The 19,486-nt window shown below is 40.2% G+C and overlaps 2 protein-coding genes across 12 annotated transcripts in view; one reads left to right on the top strand and one right to left on the bottom strand.

Annotated features, from left to right (window-relative positions):
* LOC146187688 (uncharacterized) overlaps positions 1–1,112 on the bottom strand; it is a 37,889-nt gene extending 36,777 nt beyond the window's left edge. For 5 of the 11 annotated variants that reach the window (XR_014707383.1, XR_014707390.1, XR_014707389.1 and 2 more), the window contains exon 1: positions 817–965. Coding sequence is in view for 3 of the 11 variants with exons in the window: in XM_084603488.1 (XP_084459614.1) it covers positions 817–852 (36 nt within the window). In the remaining 8 variants the exon portion in view is untranslated. Of the gene's footprint in view, positions 1–816 lie in introns of all 11 variants that reach the window. The other 6 variants (XR_014707385.1, XR_014707386.1, XR_014707387.1 and 3 more) reach the window with 6 other exon arrangements.
* An 11,535-nt stretch (positions 1,113–12,647) lies between these two features.
* On the top strand, positions 12,648–18,540 carry LOC146187690 (uncharacterized). The gene is made up of 2 exons (XM_084603491.1): positions 12,648–13,877; positions 14,453–18,540. Exons 1-2 carry the CDS (start codon positions 13,757–13,759, stop codon positions 14,659–14,661), a joined length of 330 nt encoding a protein of 109 aa, XP_084459617.1. The 5' UTR covers positions 12,648–13,756; the 3' UTR covers positions 14,662–18,540.
* Positions 18,541–19,486: the final 946 nt, after the last annotated feature.

Raw genomic sequence — 19,486 nt, forward strand, 5'->3', positions numbered from 1 at the left:
AAGATGAAAGTTGCAGATTACAGCAACGAAAAAGGCAAGGTTGCAAATAACAAAATCCCATCTTCCCTGTTGATTACCCAAATCATGTCACGTCGTTTCATGGACTACATACTGCGATCCAACATTGCATCAACAGCTTTTTAAAACTGTACTTGGTTTCTCTCACTTATAACCAGTTATAAACATAAATTTCAGGCATCATGGAGTGTTCATGTTTGTAAACAGCCCGAAACACTCAGCGGAGCTCCCGTAAAATGTTGAGTCATCTACTTTGAAGGCAGATTCCTGCGTAATTTTTCAAGTCAAGTCGCAAAAGGGTGCAGCCATTCGCGGTATACTGCAGCAGCTATTCCCATTTCGAGCTGTTCATCAATTCGCTCTCGCCTAGCATCTAATCTGCTGCACATTTCAGTTGGTAGACCGACTGCCGGGGACAGGTGGTGATCCCGGTTTCAAACCCCGGATAATGACGAAATTTTCAAGCACCAAGTTTCTGAAAAAACTGAACGGCTTTGATTTGCAGCCATATGCATACTGAGCCAAACTGTACATACATACTACTGCAAGTACAGAACTGCACACCTGAGAAGACTTGACCGAAGGGGCTGATATAAGAAACTCGCAAGCACACAAACCTCACAAGTACACACACTGCCCCGCTTGTATACAAACGACGTGAACAAACCATACCTCCTAGTTTCGAGGGGCACAAGGAAAGTTTACAGCTATGCGCAAATTTTGCGATGAATGACTGATGCAATAAAGCCATTGTGAATATTTTTTTTATAACCTTCAGTAATACTAAGAGAATCTTACCAATACATTCAATGCGGGAAGCGTTTTCGATGTCATCAGTAGTAATATGGTGTATGGCCCCGCAAGATGACAGCAAATGCAAACATCTCCGCCGCCATTTGTAATGCATCCCGCAGTGAACGTAGCTTGCAGCAGTGCAGCATTTTGTTAACTAAAAAAATAAAAAGAGGGCAACTGCAAATGTTAATATTGTACTTTAAAAATTAAATTGAAGGCTTTAAAGGTGTGCATATATAGTCTGTTTTAGTTTTCGTCGGTTGCGCCATCCACTGTTCATGGCATGGCAGCTATGACACTGAGATGGCAGACGACGCGGCCTCAGGAGACACGAGATAGTATACAATTTCGATGTCTCAGGGAATTGCAGTGAGCAGAACATCCGACCAAACGACGCCGAAGCGTAGCTCTATATTATCCGTAAAGCTTTAGTGTAAGCAGCTCTGGGTTATATGAAATGCGAGTAAGACTGGAGGGTCGCGTCCCCGACGACCTCTGGCGCTGTATGGTTATACACAAACACAACACACACACAAGAGAATTAAACAAGTGTTGTGTTTGTGTATAACCATGCAGCGCCAGAGGTCGTCGGAGTCCTATAGAACTAGCCCGCTCGCAAGTTTAGCGTGTTGCACAATTAGAGGCGCGATGTACCTCTCCCAGCCAAACCGCGGCATCCTTGCAGTTCAAATTTTGCACAGAAATGGTATTTTGTTGCTAGTATATTTTAATACCAAATCTGTTTGGGGTACATGCCTGATTCGATCAAAAGAAGTCAGATGTTCTCATCTTAAGCGGCGGCGACGACGGCAGACGAGCCGCTACCCCAGCGATGGCACTGGTGGCGCTACCTCATGCTGCTTACAACAACTCAAACCTTCTGCCAGAAACGTTCGCCCCCTCTTTTCCTGCTACAGAGTTGTTGTAGCAGCATGAGGTGGCGCCACCAGTACCATTGCTGGGGCAGCGGTCATTGCCGCCGCATAAGATGGGAACAACTGACTTCTTTTAATCGAATCAGGCAAGCACCCCAAACAAATTTCATATTAAAAAATACTAGCGACAAAATGCCCTTTTTGTGCAAAATTTTAACTGCGAGGATTCCACAGTTTAGCTGGGAGAAGCATTCTACATCGCGCCTCTAATTGTGCAACGCGCTGTATTACTACGGAGGGTCGCGGCAGTGCGCGCGGTGTACGTATACGTGCGCGCCGAATCATTAGAGCACATACACACAGTGACACATATACTACAGGAAGAACAGGATGCTTGGGCATAATAGCGGGTGGAATATATCACGAAATGAGCCGTGGTTATTATGCAAAATAATAATAAAGAGCTAAAATCTTTCGTTAATTCATGCTGGTTGAACCACACCCGGCACATCTGCCCCATTCAGCACTGGAAAATATTTACTTACTGCCTCGTTCCAATTTGATTTCCCAGATACACTTTTTTTTTTTAGAAAAAAAAAAAACTGCAGAATGATGTAGGGATGTTTTCAGTATGCAAACGGACAAACAGGGGGCTTCTCTGCATGTCGACTTATGTTACTGTAAAGCCCACCCCTTATGATTTTTTTTTTTTTTATGTGCTTGATATATCCTCTTCACTGGCTGTCGTGCTGCATGTATATTACGTGTGCAAAATCCGGCAAAGCAGTGGTAGTGATCGGTTAATGTGATATATGATAAAAACGATCAACAGTGAAAATTCCTAACTGGAAATTTTGTGACTATATTCTGCAATTTAGTGCAAAGGACGAGATTGCTGCACATATTGGTTATTTTAATGTAAAGTGCTTGCCCGATTAGTGAACCGCATGCAAAGGTGATGACAAGACCTCCGCTCATACACACATGCTTCATCTATGTCAAACAATGAACAAGAAGCAAATCAGCAGTGGAGCGCATCAATCTGCTAAAATTGTCAAAGAATTCTTCAACTATAGGTAGCAACATTAGAATAACAAAACTGGTATGTCAGTTGTATTAATGCTTGTGTTACATAAGTAATAGCTGATCTTTTCAATGTTATAATATGCTGTTATAAGTTGACAAATAATATTGTTATGCTGTATTATAAACATGAATTTAACATTACAAAGAAAAATTGCTTTGATATATAGTGTACTCCACATTATACGGTTTCAATAATAACTATAAAACAACATAATAAAAATATACTTCAAGCAGTACAGGTTGCAGAATTTTGCCGCTTTCTTTATTACCGCAAATACATTTTTAAATAAAAGTATAATTTGCACCTAAATCTCTTAAATTCTGCCTGAAACAGAGCGCATGCACAAATATATATATAATTTTGTTATAAAGGTTTGCTTACTATACCACCCCTCTTTTTTCTGTTTACATGAACAATCAAGGAGAAGGCTTCTGTACTCATTTTCACCAAATCTTATATGAACCACCTGGTCTGATGACATACGTTTAACATCACAAGTAAAGGCTCTTAATGATGGCATGGTATGTTGTATGCTTGGCTCTATGCATATGGTATCCATATGGACGATGCATCGAGTTGCATGTTGTTTAGTGTTGTGCAGTTCATATGTCACTATGACTGTTGTTGCACTCTAGCTGCAAATTTTCTAGCTGTTTGACTGGAAATGTCAATTTTCCATCAGGAAGTAAAAACATTCCTGATCAACAGGTTTTCCAGTGCAATATATAATTCAGCTCGAAAAATATGTCATTCTGGAAGAAATATATATGGTTTCCAGCTGGAAAGAAGTGATCTTCAGTTCAACAGTCCAGCTGTAAATGGGGCTCTTTTTTATTATTTTTTCACTAGGCAATTCAAATCAATTGAAAGCAATTCATGTTTATGCTCAACATTTCATTTACAGACTCTCTGACAGAAAGCTGTAGAGACAGCTTAAGGACGAGGTCAAGGAAGCAACAGAATTGTTCAAAGAAGTTTCTAGCAAAGACATTCAGCTTTGCATGCATATAAATGAAAAATGAACCAAAGTACTGACAATATGCAACATTACTATATGTACAATAATATAGAAAAATGCACAAAAAAGTCCCATTTTTAGGTTGAATGAATTAGGTATCATATTGCACAATAAAATAGAAAAACAGGTCACTCTAGAAACATATTGAACACAAAACTTTATGTGTGACTGTCATATGACAGGGATTGGAAAGAGAGTAAAGAGTGAAGAAGGTAATTAGTTTGGTAATGTATCATCCCTTTTTCATAGGCACATGTTAAAAATATTGAAACATAGTGCTTCCCCTGATTGGGTCATTAAAAATTGACATTTTTCATAAGCAAAGTCGAATTGATAAAAAAGATTGTAATGATATTCACAGTTTGATGCTGAATGCATGATAACCTCTGTTGAAGGATGCAAATACAATACATTGTTTATGCAACTACGTAGCACCAAACATTAGAATGATGTTACAAGTTGTAACATTCAAAAGAAACATTATATTATTAATAACTGCCAAATATTATAATAATGTTATATAATGTTTTATGTTGCATATTGCAAACATTACTTTAATGTTACAAACAAATGTTATTCTAATATTGTCTGCTAAATATTAAATAATATTTGGATCATAAATATATAAAGCAACATAGAATATACATTTTGAACACTAAGTCCCAGCACTTTTGGCTTTTTTCTTCCAGTAACCATGTTTTTTCAATAACATATTTCTTTTCAACTAGAGCTTTGAAATTATGCCTGCCGTAGAATGAAAGCAGCCCTAATATTTTGTTAGAGAGTTTTGATTATTATTCATTCGTCACTATGACTCCTTGCACACCCATCGGCTATGGATATAAAAGCATGACTCTAAATGACTTGTTCAGAGGTGAGTGTAGAAGTTGTGCTGTTATATGTAGTTGTGCTGTATTGTGGTCTTTGCAAAGCGCGCAAGCTGTGTACCATCGTGAGCGGGCCTACATGCTCGGCAAGGTTACTCTACACTTTCACGAATGTTACATTTATGTTGCATACAAGTTAGATTTATATTAATTAAATGTTTATCAACACATTATACCAGCCTAATATGTCCCCTATTGCTAAAATATTTCAAATAAAGACACTGATAACATCAAAATAATGTTCAAATGAAACAAAAATGTTACATTGCTCCAATATTTTGGTGCTCCCTGGGAAATAACTTTCTTTTCTAGACGCAGAAGTGTACTTTGTGTCTATTATTAGTAGTTGCCCCCCATATATCAGCGTGCAATAGTTAAGGTGGGAACAGAATATGACATGGCAAAGTTCTATAGGGGTCAAAAAGAGATATACCAGGTCTGAAAGATGGTGCGAATCAAAAATATATATCTTGGAGGCATAGTATTCTATAGGGAACATGGGACAATGACTTTCTTTCTTGACCTGGCTGCAAAATGGGAGCTAAGAGGTCATATAATGCAGGCCTTGAAAGCACTGATTCAGGTTGAATGAACCCTTTAATAGTAAAGTCACGATCGGACCAGCAATATATATTGCTGGTCCGATCATGACTTTATATTGACTATATAAGGGTCTTTACTAAATCAGTATAATTGTGATGATATATATGGCGCAGATGTGCTGTCTATTATAAATGGCTTAATAAATATATATGTGTTGCTGCTTTATAAAAATAAAACACTCTAAAATACCTTCCATCTCTCTCAAATCTTTATGCGCAATTTTCTTTCTTTTTTTTTTTCGGCTATAAGATTTTTTTTTACATCTCGTGGAAGCATACCTCAGCATGCATACACAACAATCGAATACAACTGAGTTTGATTTCATGTGAAAACCAAAGCCTTGCAAGAACACAGCATCACTTTCCGCTGTTTGTCATCGAAGAGGCAATCAACGAGAAATGCACGCGACAGCCAAGTGAAGCAAAGGCGTTCCGCATTCATGCACTAATTCTTGCCACCGCATGCCTCGCACTGCACAATAATTGTTGTGAACGTCAGGCCGTTTCGTTCCTTCCGTACTTCTCGCTGCCCATTTGCTCTCCGAATGAACCGCGCCACCTTCTTTCCACATTCCTTTGTTTTCTTCGTTTTGTTTTTTTCCTACACACCGCATGCTTTCCCTCACAGCTCCGAGGCCTACGTAAAGTTAGCTTCTTAGCACAGCTGAAAGTCTAGTGGTAAAGCCAGTTTAAGAAAACTTTGCCTCGCGATTTTGTATCGCGCGTGCGGCGATGTCATTTCATGGGAAGTACGTCGCCGCTGCCAGATACTATATATAACCGATTCTTGTCAAAAATGTCTTTACTATAAAAGTTCAAATATTTACAGTCGTCTACTGAACATGAATTGGGACTTGAGTTTTACAATTAACTCCGAGTTTGCTACAGCGAGGTTACTGTTATCACTTCAGTTCAATTGGTCATTTGGTCGGGTCGGATGCGAATTTTTTTTTTGTTTCAAGGTGAAATTAGAAAGCAAGAGCTAGGCCTGTTTATCTTAAATTGCTTGAAACATACCAGTCCCATTAATATTTTAAATAGTATATTTTCCAAGTGCTGTACTGGAAGCTAGCTTCATTTTCGGCTGCAAATATAAATGAAGTAATTGCAGTACGCAAACTGGTAGATTACTGCTTCATATCTTAACCATAAAATGAATAAATGAGCATTATATATTTTCCACTTGGCCACAACAGCTTGCACAATTGGTACTGTTCACGCCATGGACATTTCCGCCAGGGACATAAGAAAAGCAGCTGCTGTGGAAGAATAGAACCTCAGATAATATACTAGCCGGTATTTGAATACAAATAATCTCATATTTAAGGAAAAAAAAATGTGCTGTATGAGCTGTATAACTGTCCCCGGCTATTAATCTAATTACTTTCTTTTGAAGCATTAGTACCTTATTAATGTTAGTGCTTTATGTGATGGTCCAGACCAAATGGCAATAGTTAAGATAAGATTGAAATATTGTGTTGTAGATTATCAACTTTAGATTTGGAGAAAACTCTCAGTGACCTGCAAAGGATGCCAACAGACTGTGACACTTTCTTTGCAATATATGTAATCTGTTCTGTTCCTTTCATATGTGCATCAAAAATAACAGCAAATGATTTAAAGCTGTCGATAATTTCTATTGTATTATTAAGTTTTAAGGTAAGTAAAATGAGTGCTGATAAAGTTCCTTTAAAGTTTAAAGGTCAAAAGAAAACTGTTTTAAATTTCTTACTATCGACAATTAACAAGTTCATTTGATATTAACCATCTGTTTAATGACTGAAGAACAATGTTCCCTCTTTTTAATAGGTTACCTGTGGATGAGTCAGTAAGAAAAAGCTTGTATCATCAGCTTACAGAACATTGAAAGCAAGTTTATATAACCATATCATTAATATAAGCACTAAAAAGAAACGGACCCAGAGGGCTACCCTGGGAAGCTCCACATTGTATAGTTTTTAAACCAGACAGGTTACCATCAGTACAGACAGCCTGTTTACGCCGACTATATGAGAGAAACAGATTAAGAAGAGAGCCGCGGATGCCATACCTTTTAAGTTTATGAAGTAATATGTTATGACTGAGGAGTTCATGCATTTTACCAAAGTCTACAAACATGCCTAGCGTTGTGTTCTTACATTCAAAACCCTGTAAAATAATTTCATTTTGCAGCAGCTGAGCAGATTCAGTGGACCATCGTTTGCAAAAGCCGAACTGATTGTCATTAATAGTAAAGAGTGTTTATCGAAGAGTTCTCAGTTTTTTTAACTATAACTTTCTCTAGAGCTTTTGAAAAAAAACAAAAACGGTCGAATGAAAATTGGTCGGCAGTTATATATTTCATTCTTATCTCCTCCCTTAAAGATTACTGAAACCTTGGAAGACAGGAATGAACGGCTCAGAAATGACGAAGACACAATTCATCATTCCTTTCCTTGAAGGAATAACCAAACAAATGAGTGCTCACCAAGCATATCGTTGTTTGTTGCCATATGTGCCCCTATCCATTTTTGTGTGCTGTCATCCTCTCATGCAAAACAAAACTGTTCAATCAGCTAAATTAGTGAGCTTCATTTCTTGTCATATGGAACAAATAATTTGTTCTCAAATTGCTTCACATCAACACATTCTGGCAGTTGACCTGTAGCTGCCTGGCTGTGCCAAGCAGCCACTACCTGACACAGAAAGCTTGATGCAAGAACCCTCCTGCACTGGACATAATTATATGCTGCATCAAGTGGTGAACAAAGCTCAGTGTTTCTAAATGCAAGTTACCAATTAGTACTATCGATATTATCATATACATTCTGTCAGAATCAGTAAAACTGTACGCTCTAGAACATGCATGGCACAGTGAAGTGAAACTGCAATTCCATCTTGCCTCCCATATATGACTTTGCTTTTTTTCATTTGATGTGCGTATGTCTATATATAGTTCAATCCACATGGTAAGTATAAGTATTTAAATAGCACCTCAACAGCTCAGTGACTGGGCGCTCGACTGCTCTATCCAAGAATATGGGATCGAATCATGGCTGTGGAAACTGCTTTTTGGCAGCAAGAAAAGCAAGGTGCCCATGTGCTCTGCGATGTCAGTGCACAGGTGGTAAAAATTTACAAAGCCCTCCACTACAGCATGTGGCATAGCCCGAGTCCCTCTGGGATGTTAAAGCTCATAAACCGACTCAAACCTATTACTAAGAGCAATTTTAGTACGCTCAAATCAATGTGCTTGATATGTCCGCCATCTTAAATGTATGTCAAATTCAGCTGCCTGTGAAACAGCGTGTATTAATATGACTACAATGCAGATGTTTTAAAACACTAAATATCTCAGAGTTTCTTTTAGGCAATGAAAATGTACAACACAGCATGCCTCTCCAGGGCATGCAAGTTTCAAGTTACATATCATTAGCATAACCACATTCACTATACAGGATAAAGGCCTCTAGTTTCTCTCCAACTAACCCTCTCCAATGTAAACTATGCTTTATCCCTACAGGCTGTCTACTTCCTAAGCCCACCTGGCTATCTGGGTCCCCTTGGTAATATATATTTTCCTAGAATTCATTCCTTTACAACTAACTGCTGAATACCTTGCCTTTGACTTCCCGCTTGTTCACTAATCCACTAGGCTCTCTTCCTACCTTTGCTTGTGGTGTTCTCTTCCTTGTCCCTGTCCTGTGTGCACTGGTAATTTTCCAACATTCAATTTCAAGTCTTTTTGTCATCCTCCAAGTTTCTATCTTATCAGTGGTCACAAGCAAGGTATCATGCTTGCCTTTTGAGACATATAGATTACCTGCTAGTGCTGATTTCAGTGGGAATATACTTGTCAGATGCACTACACTAGCATTACAATAAATGTGCAACTCACAATAGTCCACATTATTATTTTAGACACATCAAAAGATTATCACAAGCAGAGCTTAAAGTCAGGGGGGTGTCGCGGCGTCCAAGAACCCTCACCAGTTTTTACGAGAGGTCTGAGACTTGAATATATTGGGTGTCCAGCACTGCACGAATATGAAGCAGGTGCAACCTTTTATTCTTCTCAGTGGCAATCAGAGAATGCTTATGATTGTTAGAAAATTTTGCAGCAAGTTGTTTTAAGAATTATTGCTTTGTTTTAGTAAGAATCAGAATTTCTAAAATCTGCAATGAAGAAAACAAAGGTCAGTCCCTCTACACAGAGGCTGGAACTAGTTAAGTTATTCTACACACATACCATCTCTTCGATTTTGCTGGTTCAGTGCACACTGTGTTTTAGGTGCTGGCTGAGCAAATTGTCAATATGCTTACACAATATTATTCAGATGTTGTACTCGTCACCAGTCAAACAGACCAAGCTGGTAGTTCTTACAATATTTCTTGCTAATTGTCAATGGGTTCACTTGAAGTGTAAAAATTATAGAATATATTTTTCCTACCTAGTTGATTTTACATTTAAAGTGCGATTAAGATTGTGCTTCCTGTGTAAAGTGTTTTAAAGAACATAGCACTCTCGCTGCTCCTATAAAGTTTACTCAAATACATTTATTTGCAAAATTTCTATTTAAACTTATTTACTCTTCTAAAGTTTTCTTCGCAACCAGACAGTCAGAAATTCAGTTCTCGATGTGAACTGTGCTACAAGATAGTGGTTTCAGGAAACAATATTACATATGTTACAAGTGCTAACGCTTTGTTGTTTCACTATAAGCTGCTTTATGTCACATATTGTTTGTCGATCATGCTTGCAGAGCACAGGGATTAATTTTTTCGGGTGCATGTCATAAAATGATCACGAAAACCTCCTTCGTATATAATATGATCGTATATAATATGCTCGAATTTCTAGAGTACCCTCTCTGACAGAGCCAGACTTTAAGCACTGAAAGTAATTCATTCATTTCAAAATTACTTTTGCTAAAGTGAATAACTGCTGTTTCTATACATCATATCATGCACTCCCGGTACGATGCTAAGAAAGCAGTAATGACATATGCGGCAAGCCTGTCCCACAGTGATGGATGAACAAAAAAATACAGAATTGAGTAGAACTGTGTGTCCAAGGGTCACAACCATTCTCTAAGCAGGTACATGTAAGGCGTCGAGGGTCCATCGAAGCGACAGCGGTGCAAAATGGTTGAAGGTCAAAACTAGTTGAAAGTGCGCAGTAACACTCACTGTTGCATACTGGCTATAGGCACAGTGCCGCTTTGTTACACTTGTCATCATGGGCGAAAAAGGAGTTGGGGGGGGGGGGGGGGGGAAGAGACAGGCGGAAATGTTCATGGTGTGAAAATTACCCAGCGCAAGCTGCCATGGTCCCGCGAACATGGAATCTATAAATCATATCATTCAGTGGCTTAGAACGGTGGAAGCAGCTCGCCGCGAGAGCAAGGCACCGAGTTTGCCTCTTATTACTTCTTTGAGTGCAATGAATGTGGCGAGTGTTTGACCATGATTCTGTTTTTGTTGTTTTGTTGCCATTGTCATATTTTTAATAGCCTGTTATGTAGGAAAAGGAGAGGGAATAGTTTCACTGGATAGAATTTGGCGGTAAGATGAAAGAATGTGCTCTAGTGTCTGGGGAAAAGTTTTGTTCACAAGCTTTACTTAGTTTCTATACGGATGAAATCCAGACAGTAAATGAGAAGGAATTTGCTCTGCAGAGGTAATTGTAATGTTACTACTTTTTGGGAGCAGTAATTAGTAATTTCATTACATTTTTAACACTGCTTGCAAGTAATTGGTAATGTAATTAAACTGCTTTTGAACAGTAATTTTGCCAAGTATGGTGCCAATTTAACCCAGACAAAAAAAAAAGATACCATTATGTCTATTAGGAATGAAGTAGATTAAATAAGACATGCCAGCTGGACTTGTGAATGTAATCATGTAGCTCAAATGGTTTTTCTACTTCTGATTGGCAATCACATTGGAACATTCAATTAGAAGGCCCTGTTGAACATTCAATAAACAAATGTTGCAACTTAAACTGCTGTGTAGTTTGCATAATTTCTACGACCACAGCAGTTGATTAAACGAAGTAACTTTGATCCCTGAAGATCTGCTACTAAGTAGGGTCCAATGTGCGAGGTCCCAAAAAGAAAAGATTGTGTCAACTCTTCCGGTATATATGTAAGGTTCGTATGGTTTATGTGTCATATGCATGCTTGCCTGTCGCCTGCTTGGAGCTGCCATTTCAGGTCAGTGCCGGCAGAATAAGCATTAAGATTGGAAGCCTTAGCTGAACTGCCCAACTGGAATGTTCAATTTAATCAAATTGGAGCTTCGAGTCTGTTCCAAAAGCGTGTTTAGAAACTGATTTCCATGGAAATCATTTTTTTTTTTTTTTTCACACAAGAACAAGCCAAAAGACTGCACTGCACTGACTTGACAAATATCTAAAAGATGGCAACTTTATTGAAATATGGGCGGAGAGGCTCCGCAAGAAGGGCTGAGTTATTTCAGATACAAGGCATATACTGCAGAGTACAAGTGCACCTTCCAAAAACAGGAGTCTGCATTATGTCCCGTTTTTGCTGACCTACCAACATAGCTTGATCAGCCACACTGCTGAGCCACAATGCAAACCCAATTCGCGCTCATACATGTAGTTTTATGTAAGTACCAAAAGCAACCTCAAATATTCACCAGCTGTTCCTGACTGCAGTTCCTTTTTGACAGGCGATTCTATCAAATTGTTTTTCACGAAATTCTAGCACCGAATTGATTGCGGACGAGTAGCCTAGCTGGCCGCAGAACGATTTCGGAGATAACTGCAGTGCCTTAACGTACCGCCTGAGAGCTATGGAATAGAACACTGCAGCAACTGCAGTTCTTTCGTATTTGAAGGCGGAATACGAAGACAACGAGATAAGCAGCCCACGGGGAGACGAATTTCCTTGCGTCGAGTGAAGTGCACAATGCACAGCCGAACCCGAAGCCCAGAACGAAGCTAGAAAAAAAAACTTCCTCTGCAGCTGCATGTCACAATCAAGCGCGTCCAAACTCCGTCATTCTGCGCGCAATGCTGACCAAGGTAGATGTAGTAGATGGGCATGAACGGGCCTTTAAGCAGACCTAAAGCAGCGCCCACCCACACGCTCCTCCACTCCTGGCACTCCTGGCGCTCGCCAGCGCGACCAACGCGCCAAACCGCCAAACGCCGACGCTACCGATCACTACATAAGTAAAAATTATTAAAAAACTGGACAGTAATCATTTCTTTACCAACAATTTAAGTTTTAAATAAGAATTATAAAGGTTTTACTTGCTGTCATGCACATTTTTTTCTTTGCTTAGTTTATGATGACGTAGTGTGACGTATTTTATGCGTGGCAGCAGCAGCCTGGGGCCCGATCCTCGATATTCGCCTTCCCCTGGCGGCGCCATATTGTCTTTCTGATTGGCTCTGAAAAGAGTCACGTGCTTCAAACTTGTGGCGCGAAACCATCAGTTGAGGCAAGCACTTTTAGCGGTTACGTCAAAATGACGTAGCCGTGAAAATTGATTTCAACCGGAGCTATCCTTGTTGCCTGGATGACAAATACGAATGATTTTGGAGTGGAAGCAAAGTTACTGATGGTGGTTTGGAGAACACTTACGCTCGATTAACCAATGTGATGAAAATAATGGCATACTGGGAAGGAGCGGATGCTCAAATTTGATTGGCTGGAGCTATGTCACGTGAAACACGTGATACGCAGGCATATTTAGATTACGTCAAATTGACGCGTCATGACGTAACTGATGTGCCGCCATTACCGAAAATGCTGACGTTTGGCCGCCATAATTTCGCCGAGTGGCGAGGTGCCCGAATTATGCTAATGAGACTATGGCGACAGGCAAGCTGATTTATGCAGCCGTTAGCCTACCGTAGTTTCTTAGCTTGTTATTAAAAGTAAAAGGATAACTTTATATACACCTTGCATGGCTTTTAAACGCAATAGAAAGGCAAATAATGAGCGCGTATGAAATAAAGGACGCTTGAGACAATCTGTAATGGGGGCAGAAGCTTGCGGCCGCGTGACGGCGCTAACTGCTTTCTTATTTCAAACCCTTTCTTCCTATGGTAAGAAATCATTGGTCTGTGCGGTTATGATAACCCAGCAATGGCGGCGGCCATGGAGGGAGGCATGAAGGGAGGTACGCTTTCATTATAGTGAACTAGAATATATATTCTAGTTCACTATAGCTTACATGGAGGAAAGGAAGAACTTGTACGCTTATGAGTGGTCTTCGTGCCGTTCGTCGTCTGCAAGTAGTGATCGAGGATTTGCTGCAGCACAGCAATGCTGTCAAATTGTCTTGAAAGATAGCTCGTCAGTACAGTCAGATCAATCATCTGACGAGGAGTGTAGTGTGGCGGCTTTGCAAGCTCCGAGGCGAGAATTGTCCTGCGCTCGGAATGTTGAACTGTTGAGCTACTGGTGCTTCGGGTGTGATCGCCAGTGGTGAACGCCTCTGATGTTGGATGGCACGAAATGTATTCGTTCGGCCGAGCGACAAGCTCCCGGAATGTGTCGGGCTTCTCGATGGGTGTCGACCAGCAGGGCAACGCAGTCAATCTGCTGGAAATGGTGCAGCACGTCGAGCATCACAGAGGTAAGTGCAATAAGAAAACCTGTAAAGGTGACTGTTCATACAGCGTCATTCGCATTCAAGTTGTACGCAGGCGGGAAATGACTGAAGATTAAAGGAATACTCACAGGACGCATGCGGCGAATCCGATATTTTTAATCAGCACTTTGCGTTGCTTTTAGCTGCATATTTCTACGACGCATTATAATTTTCTTCAACTTCTCTACACTGCACGAACTTAAAAAAAAAAAAAAAAAAAAAAAAAAAAGCTGAGTGTGCTTGTAGTTGTCAAGATTTCTTGGTTAATGGTTTCGACGACCGAGGAAGGAAAAACAAGTGAAATCGCCTGATATAAGTCGTTCCCTTAATTGCAAAAAAAGAAAGAAAAAGTTAGCCACAATACAATTTCCGCCACCAAGCCGTCTTTACCTGTTACGGAAATGGTTCACTTAGGTTTAGGTTTTGCACTGACCATTTCTAGCATTCATAGATTACACTTTACCGCAGCCTAGCTTGTAGCTTTGATGATTTTGAATGTTCCTGTGCCATGCGTGTTTGATATTTTATTTGCATATAATTTAGGCACTAAACATTTGCAGGTGATCGTGTGGACCTTGTGCAGCCGTTGCAGCACTTCCAATCCGAGTCATCATGTGGTCGAGAAGTCCTGGGGCCATATTCAACATCATTAACCTCTCTGCTAGGCTTGTATAATCTGGGAGGCCACGCCTTGTCCCTGGACGGCCACATCAGATGTGAAGTGCTATGCAGATGGACAGCTCTTTTTGAAGATTGTTACAGCTTGTAGTGTGTGCAGATCACATGACATTGACGCCACCTGCAAATGGTAATCGCAGCAGGAACATCAACAAGTACAAGGAAGAGGACGTGCAACATTTATATTAACTCGGACAGGAACAACTTGATCACCTGCACTTGAGATTTTCACTCGCTGTCATGATTTTGATATATGCCACAAGTGATCAATGTGCACATTCTTACTGCTTCATGTTCGATAGCATACTGCTGAAAAGCCGTCCAAGTCTTAATTTTTTCTGTGGTTTTGAGATATAACCATCTCTTTGGTGTACATTTTGTTGATAGCATGTGCAAGAACCAAGTTCAGCTTTGGGGTGGCGCAGTGGTTACGGCGCTCGACTATTGTTCCCAAAGACGCGGGATCGAATCCCGGCCTCGGCGGCCGCTTTTCGATGGAGGTGAAAAGCAAGGCGCCCATGTGCTGTGCGATGTTAGTGCACATTAGTGCGATGTTAGAACCCCAGGTGGTCGAAATTTCCGGAGCCCTCCACTACGACGTCTCTCATAGTCTGAGTCGCTTTGGGACGTTAAACCCCACAAACCAAACCAAACCTTTCCTTGGTGCTATAATTTTTTGTCTACCATCTGTAGACATACGGAGTGTATTCTACAAGTGCTGTGGCCCTTGCTGAGAGCTGTCATTCTTTGTTGTATACTTTGCTTTTTTGTGTTCTGCTTAAACTCAGTGTGCATTTTATTAAGTGCTTCATGTCAATGAAACACAGGAAGGTACAAAAACGTTCTCCTTCTACCTCCAGAAGTGCCATTCTGAGTAGGACATGCGGGCAGCAACAGTTCACAATTCACTTTGGTGTTTGTGGCAAGCAGGCAGCCTGCGATGTACTACTTCAGTGAGAATATTTGACATACGTGCACCCTGGTGGATGTGTCTGCAGTCGTTTACCATAGCAGAGTCCATTTCGTTACACCTATCTTGTGTGCTACTAGGGTGAAATGTGAGGTGCCCACTGTGTTTTTCCACAAACTGCAGAGTGAAGCGAGCTGTGCTTCTTTGTATTTGGTTGCCTTTATGCTTGTTTTCTATTGCTTCCTTCATATGCTGAATGTAGATGAACAGCAATCAACTAGTTTTCCCAAGGATAATTTGTGCATCTATTTGGTGGTCATTGTCTTTCATTGTTGTATGCACGGAAAATGAGGCCCCCGCCAACTTGTCAACCCATTTTGGCAATTTTAGATTCCACTTTTGCAAAATTTGCCAGTTTCATTTTGCACTGCAATTACTGATGCTTTGTAGTGATGTTAATCAAGATCCCAGATAACCTGTTTAACCTCTGCATCATTTGTGTGGCTCGGCGATCAATGAACATTTTTGTATTCTTCAGTTTTTTCACAAAGGCAACTATTGACTTCTCTGTTTTGTAACTAGGTGATATTGATGTGCATGTGCACCCACTGGCAAAAGTTCTTGAAGGTGGCTTCGCAGGGGAAAGAATGCATTCATTTGTGTACGGGATAAATTGCTTGACATTTCATGTTTCACTATATAACTCATAGTCACAATAATGATGCACAAGCGCAGGAGTGAAATAAAAACTTTTTGATAAGATTGTCCTTCATAAATTTTTGACTGCAGCTCTACAAAATGCTTTGCTCCTTTTGTGCATTGCTACATATCTTGTTCCATAAAATACCTCCCTCCATGATAGCGTTGTGTGTAGTCCTTCCATACCTCTATTATGAGGCTGCTATCTGGGCCATTTGCTTCTTGACACATTCTTGCTGCTGCCACATGCCCTCCGGCACTCACATATGTTAAAAGAGGGTTGGTAAAGCTCACATATTCATGCTCTAAGCCACTGGAGACTGGCTTCATCACTCGAGATGTTTATCGAATGATTGCAGCTGTGTATAACTGCTTCATTACTTTTTTTCTGTTAGTTGCTTTTGTAGCCTTCATTGTTCTTTGTGAGCTTTAAATTGAGAATTTTAAGGAAGGGGCACAAATTTTATGCCAATCACTTTCATTTCATTTATATAGAAGCACTTTCAAGGAAACTTGTGTTTCATCATCACTTTTCAACATTTTGTACCATTGTGCTAGTACTGAGTTGTATAACTTTTTGCTCTCATAAGTGACAGCTGCGCTAGTTTCACTTACACCTATCCTATTGTCGCATGTGTTTTCTATGTTATCTAGTATCCCTATGCTTTCCTATTATATCAGCTTCAGCAATCCTCTCTGCATTTAACCCTCAGAATGTGCTGCATATTTTGCACGTCTGCTATGTGTACAGCCTAAATTGAACACCACAATATATTCTTAAGATTGCATTCAAAAGATAACTTCCTGAAGGTACAATCCTATTGAACACAGTAGACGTCATACTATCCATAAGTGAGCCATTCTTTTTCATGATGTATTGAAGAATTTGTGAACAAAGCGATTTCATTTTATCTTGACCACATTCATCTGTTGTTTCTGTGGTACAGCCTCTGCCACAGCTGCATCTATAACTCGGCTGTTGACACTGTGGTCAAATGTCTTGCGAGCCAGCAGAGCCTAATGTAGCGTTGATGTTCAGCTATTGGCTTCTTGCTTTTTTTTTTTTTTTGATGCAGCAACGTTAAAGCCTCTTTTCTGCACAAAACGCGACGTTGTGAGTGGAAAATCTTGGGCACATTTCAGACAGGTGACATGGCCGAGTACTCAGTGTGATGTCTCTGGCTTCACCTTTGAGATGAATGTGTGAGGTGATAAACCTTGCAGGATCTTTGGGTAATAAGACAGGCAACCCTTAGGCCATGGAAACGCATCCGTACAGCTTGGTTAGAGTGGGCTTTATAGGTATCTAGACAAGTGCTCTTCCACATAATTGGATAACTTACAGGTATATGCTACTGATATGTATCATAGATTAAATACTAGATGTGAGCAGTAGCAAAGTCGATTCACACGAATGAGAGTCTGCAGACAGGAGCCATAAAAGCTGTTGTGTCATAGCGGTAAATGCTGAGCTTGCGTGTCCCCACAATTGTTTTTAGAGCATGAAGTTTTCAAGTGCTGTGCTGGTTTGCCTGATAGCCGTCACACTGAGTGACTTGCTGAAATAATGCTTAAGGCTTGTCTTCCTGAGCCAAACATTTCTCCTTTTTGGTAGACTGCATAAAGGGAACATTCTAGGTGTGGCAGGCATTTATGCACAGATAAAATCATTCTTACACACACTATAACTACCTTTGCCCTGTCCATAACAGAATCAGGGAATACTTGCTCTGTCCCAGGTGCCGACTACCATTTAAATGACGTTGAGTTCCATAATCTTTGATACTGGTAATACTGCGGAACGCATAGCATCCCTTGACTGTAGTTGCAGCCTAGTGGTTTGAGCATTTGGGGACCAATCCTCAGTGGTGTTGGGTACTCTTTGGTAAAACAGTGGGTGCTTGCTTTGCTGGTGCTGGGGTTATCTTGGGCCAAACACTTGGAGAATGGGTTTTTGACCCTATCTTGTGTTCCCTTGCTTTGTATAGCTAATTTCTCTTCTTTGGTCTCCAAGGCCGTGCCACCTTTCAGATATGGCGATGAGCTGTACAAGTACAACAATACTGTAATTACTTGAATGCGTGACAGCCTTTCATTTTTTAGGCTGTGTATTGTAGAGTGTGTAGTGCTGTAAATAAATTTTGTATTGTTTTGTATATTGTAATTTTCAGTTTTCTTATAAGCAAGGCTTCATGTCAGGTGCATGTAAAAAAAAATGCCAAAAAGTACCGAAAGCAAATGATACACCAATTGTTAGTCAACGACGAGCTGTTTAAAGCTACAGGGAATGTGTTACGTGAGTAGCAGGTCTCTTAAAGTGTGCATGTTTTACCAAAATAAAGGACAGAAGCTATACTGCAACCTGTTGGAAGAACCATGCATACAAGACGCACTAGCTGCAAATCATACGCTCATTTAAATCACGTTTAGTTTTCCAATGATATGCAATCAGAATGTCGAAAAAGTAAATTTCATGCTTTATTCCCATATTTATGCCCGTATTCAGGTGAGGTTCATTTGAGCATGTTTTTGAGTCAGAGTGTAGAGAGTGGATGTTAGACAGTTGCACGTTGGACATTATGCATTGCTGGAAGAGCACACAGGGGATGGCACAGCCAATACAAATCATACAGTATTATCACCTGGCATTAATGAACCTTTGCCAAAAAATCCAGAACACCACCCTGATGTGCTGCAGGCCACATTGCTGCAGGCCTTGCAATTCATGCCTCTTTTTGTCGAATATTGTTCCTGTGCATGCTTCTGTTTTTCTTTTTTGTTGCTGTTACTTTTTACTTACGGTGTCTTTAAAGTCACGCTTGCTTTCCCCTTTGGCTCCCTTGCTTCACTCAGAGACAGGTTCGGGCTTTGTGTATATAGCATGTGCACTGGTTAATGTGTGCATGAATGCTACATTCAATTGACAATTGCTTCAAGAAAATGGTTTCCGTACTGCATCTAGCTCATTGTAATTAGGCATCATATATCATATTCACTCTTCATGTCTGTTCCTTCACTTCCTGATCGTCAAATAGTATATGTGAAGGCATATCTCTAGCCGACCTCATCACCCTTCTCTCCTCTGAGGAATCATGCTGCACTGAAAGAAAGTGCCGGATGCTATTGCAAGTGCAAAACTGGTAAACAGTAGCAAAGGAACTAGGCTGTACCTGACAAATTTTGTTTCTCTTGTGACATTGTGGTGTGATGTGCACCTGCATCAGACGAGCAGTGTTGCTACTTTTATAAAATGTTTTTATGCAACATGCTCAGAAACCAAGCAGAATAATACCGACAGCTTTTTTTT

This window comes from Amblyomma maculatum, chromosome 5, assembly GCF_055883805.1.
Source record: "Amblyomma maculatum isolate TAMU_Amacu chromosome 5, ASM5588380v1, whole genome shotgun sequence".
Taxonomy (NCBI): Eukaryota; Metazoa; Arthropoda; class Arachnida; order Ixodida; family Ixodidae; genus Amblyomma; species Amblyomma maculatum.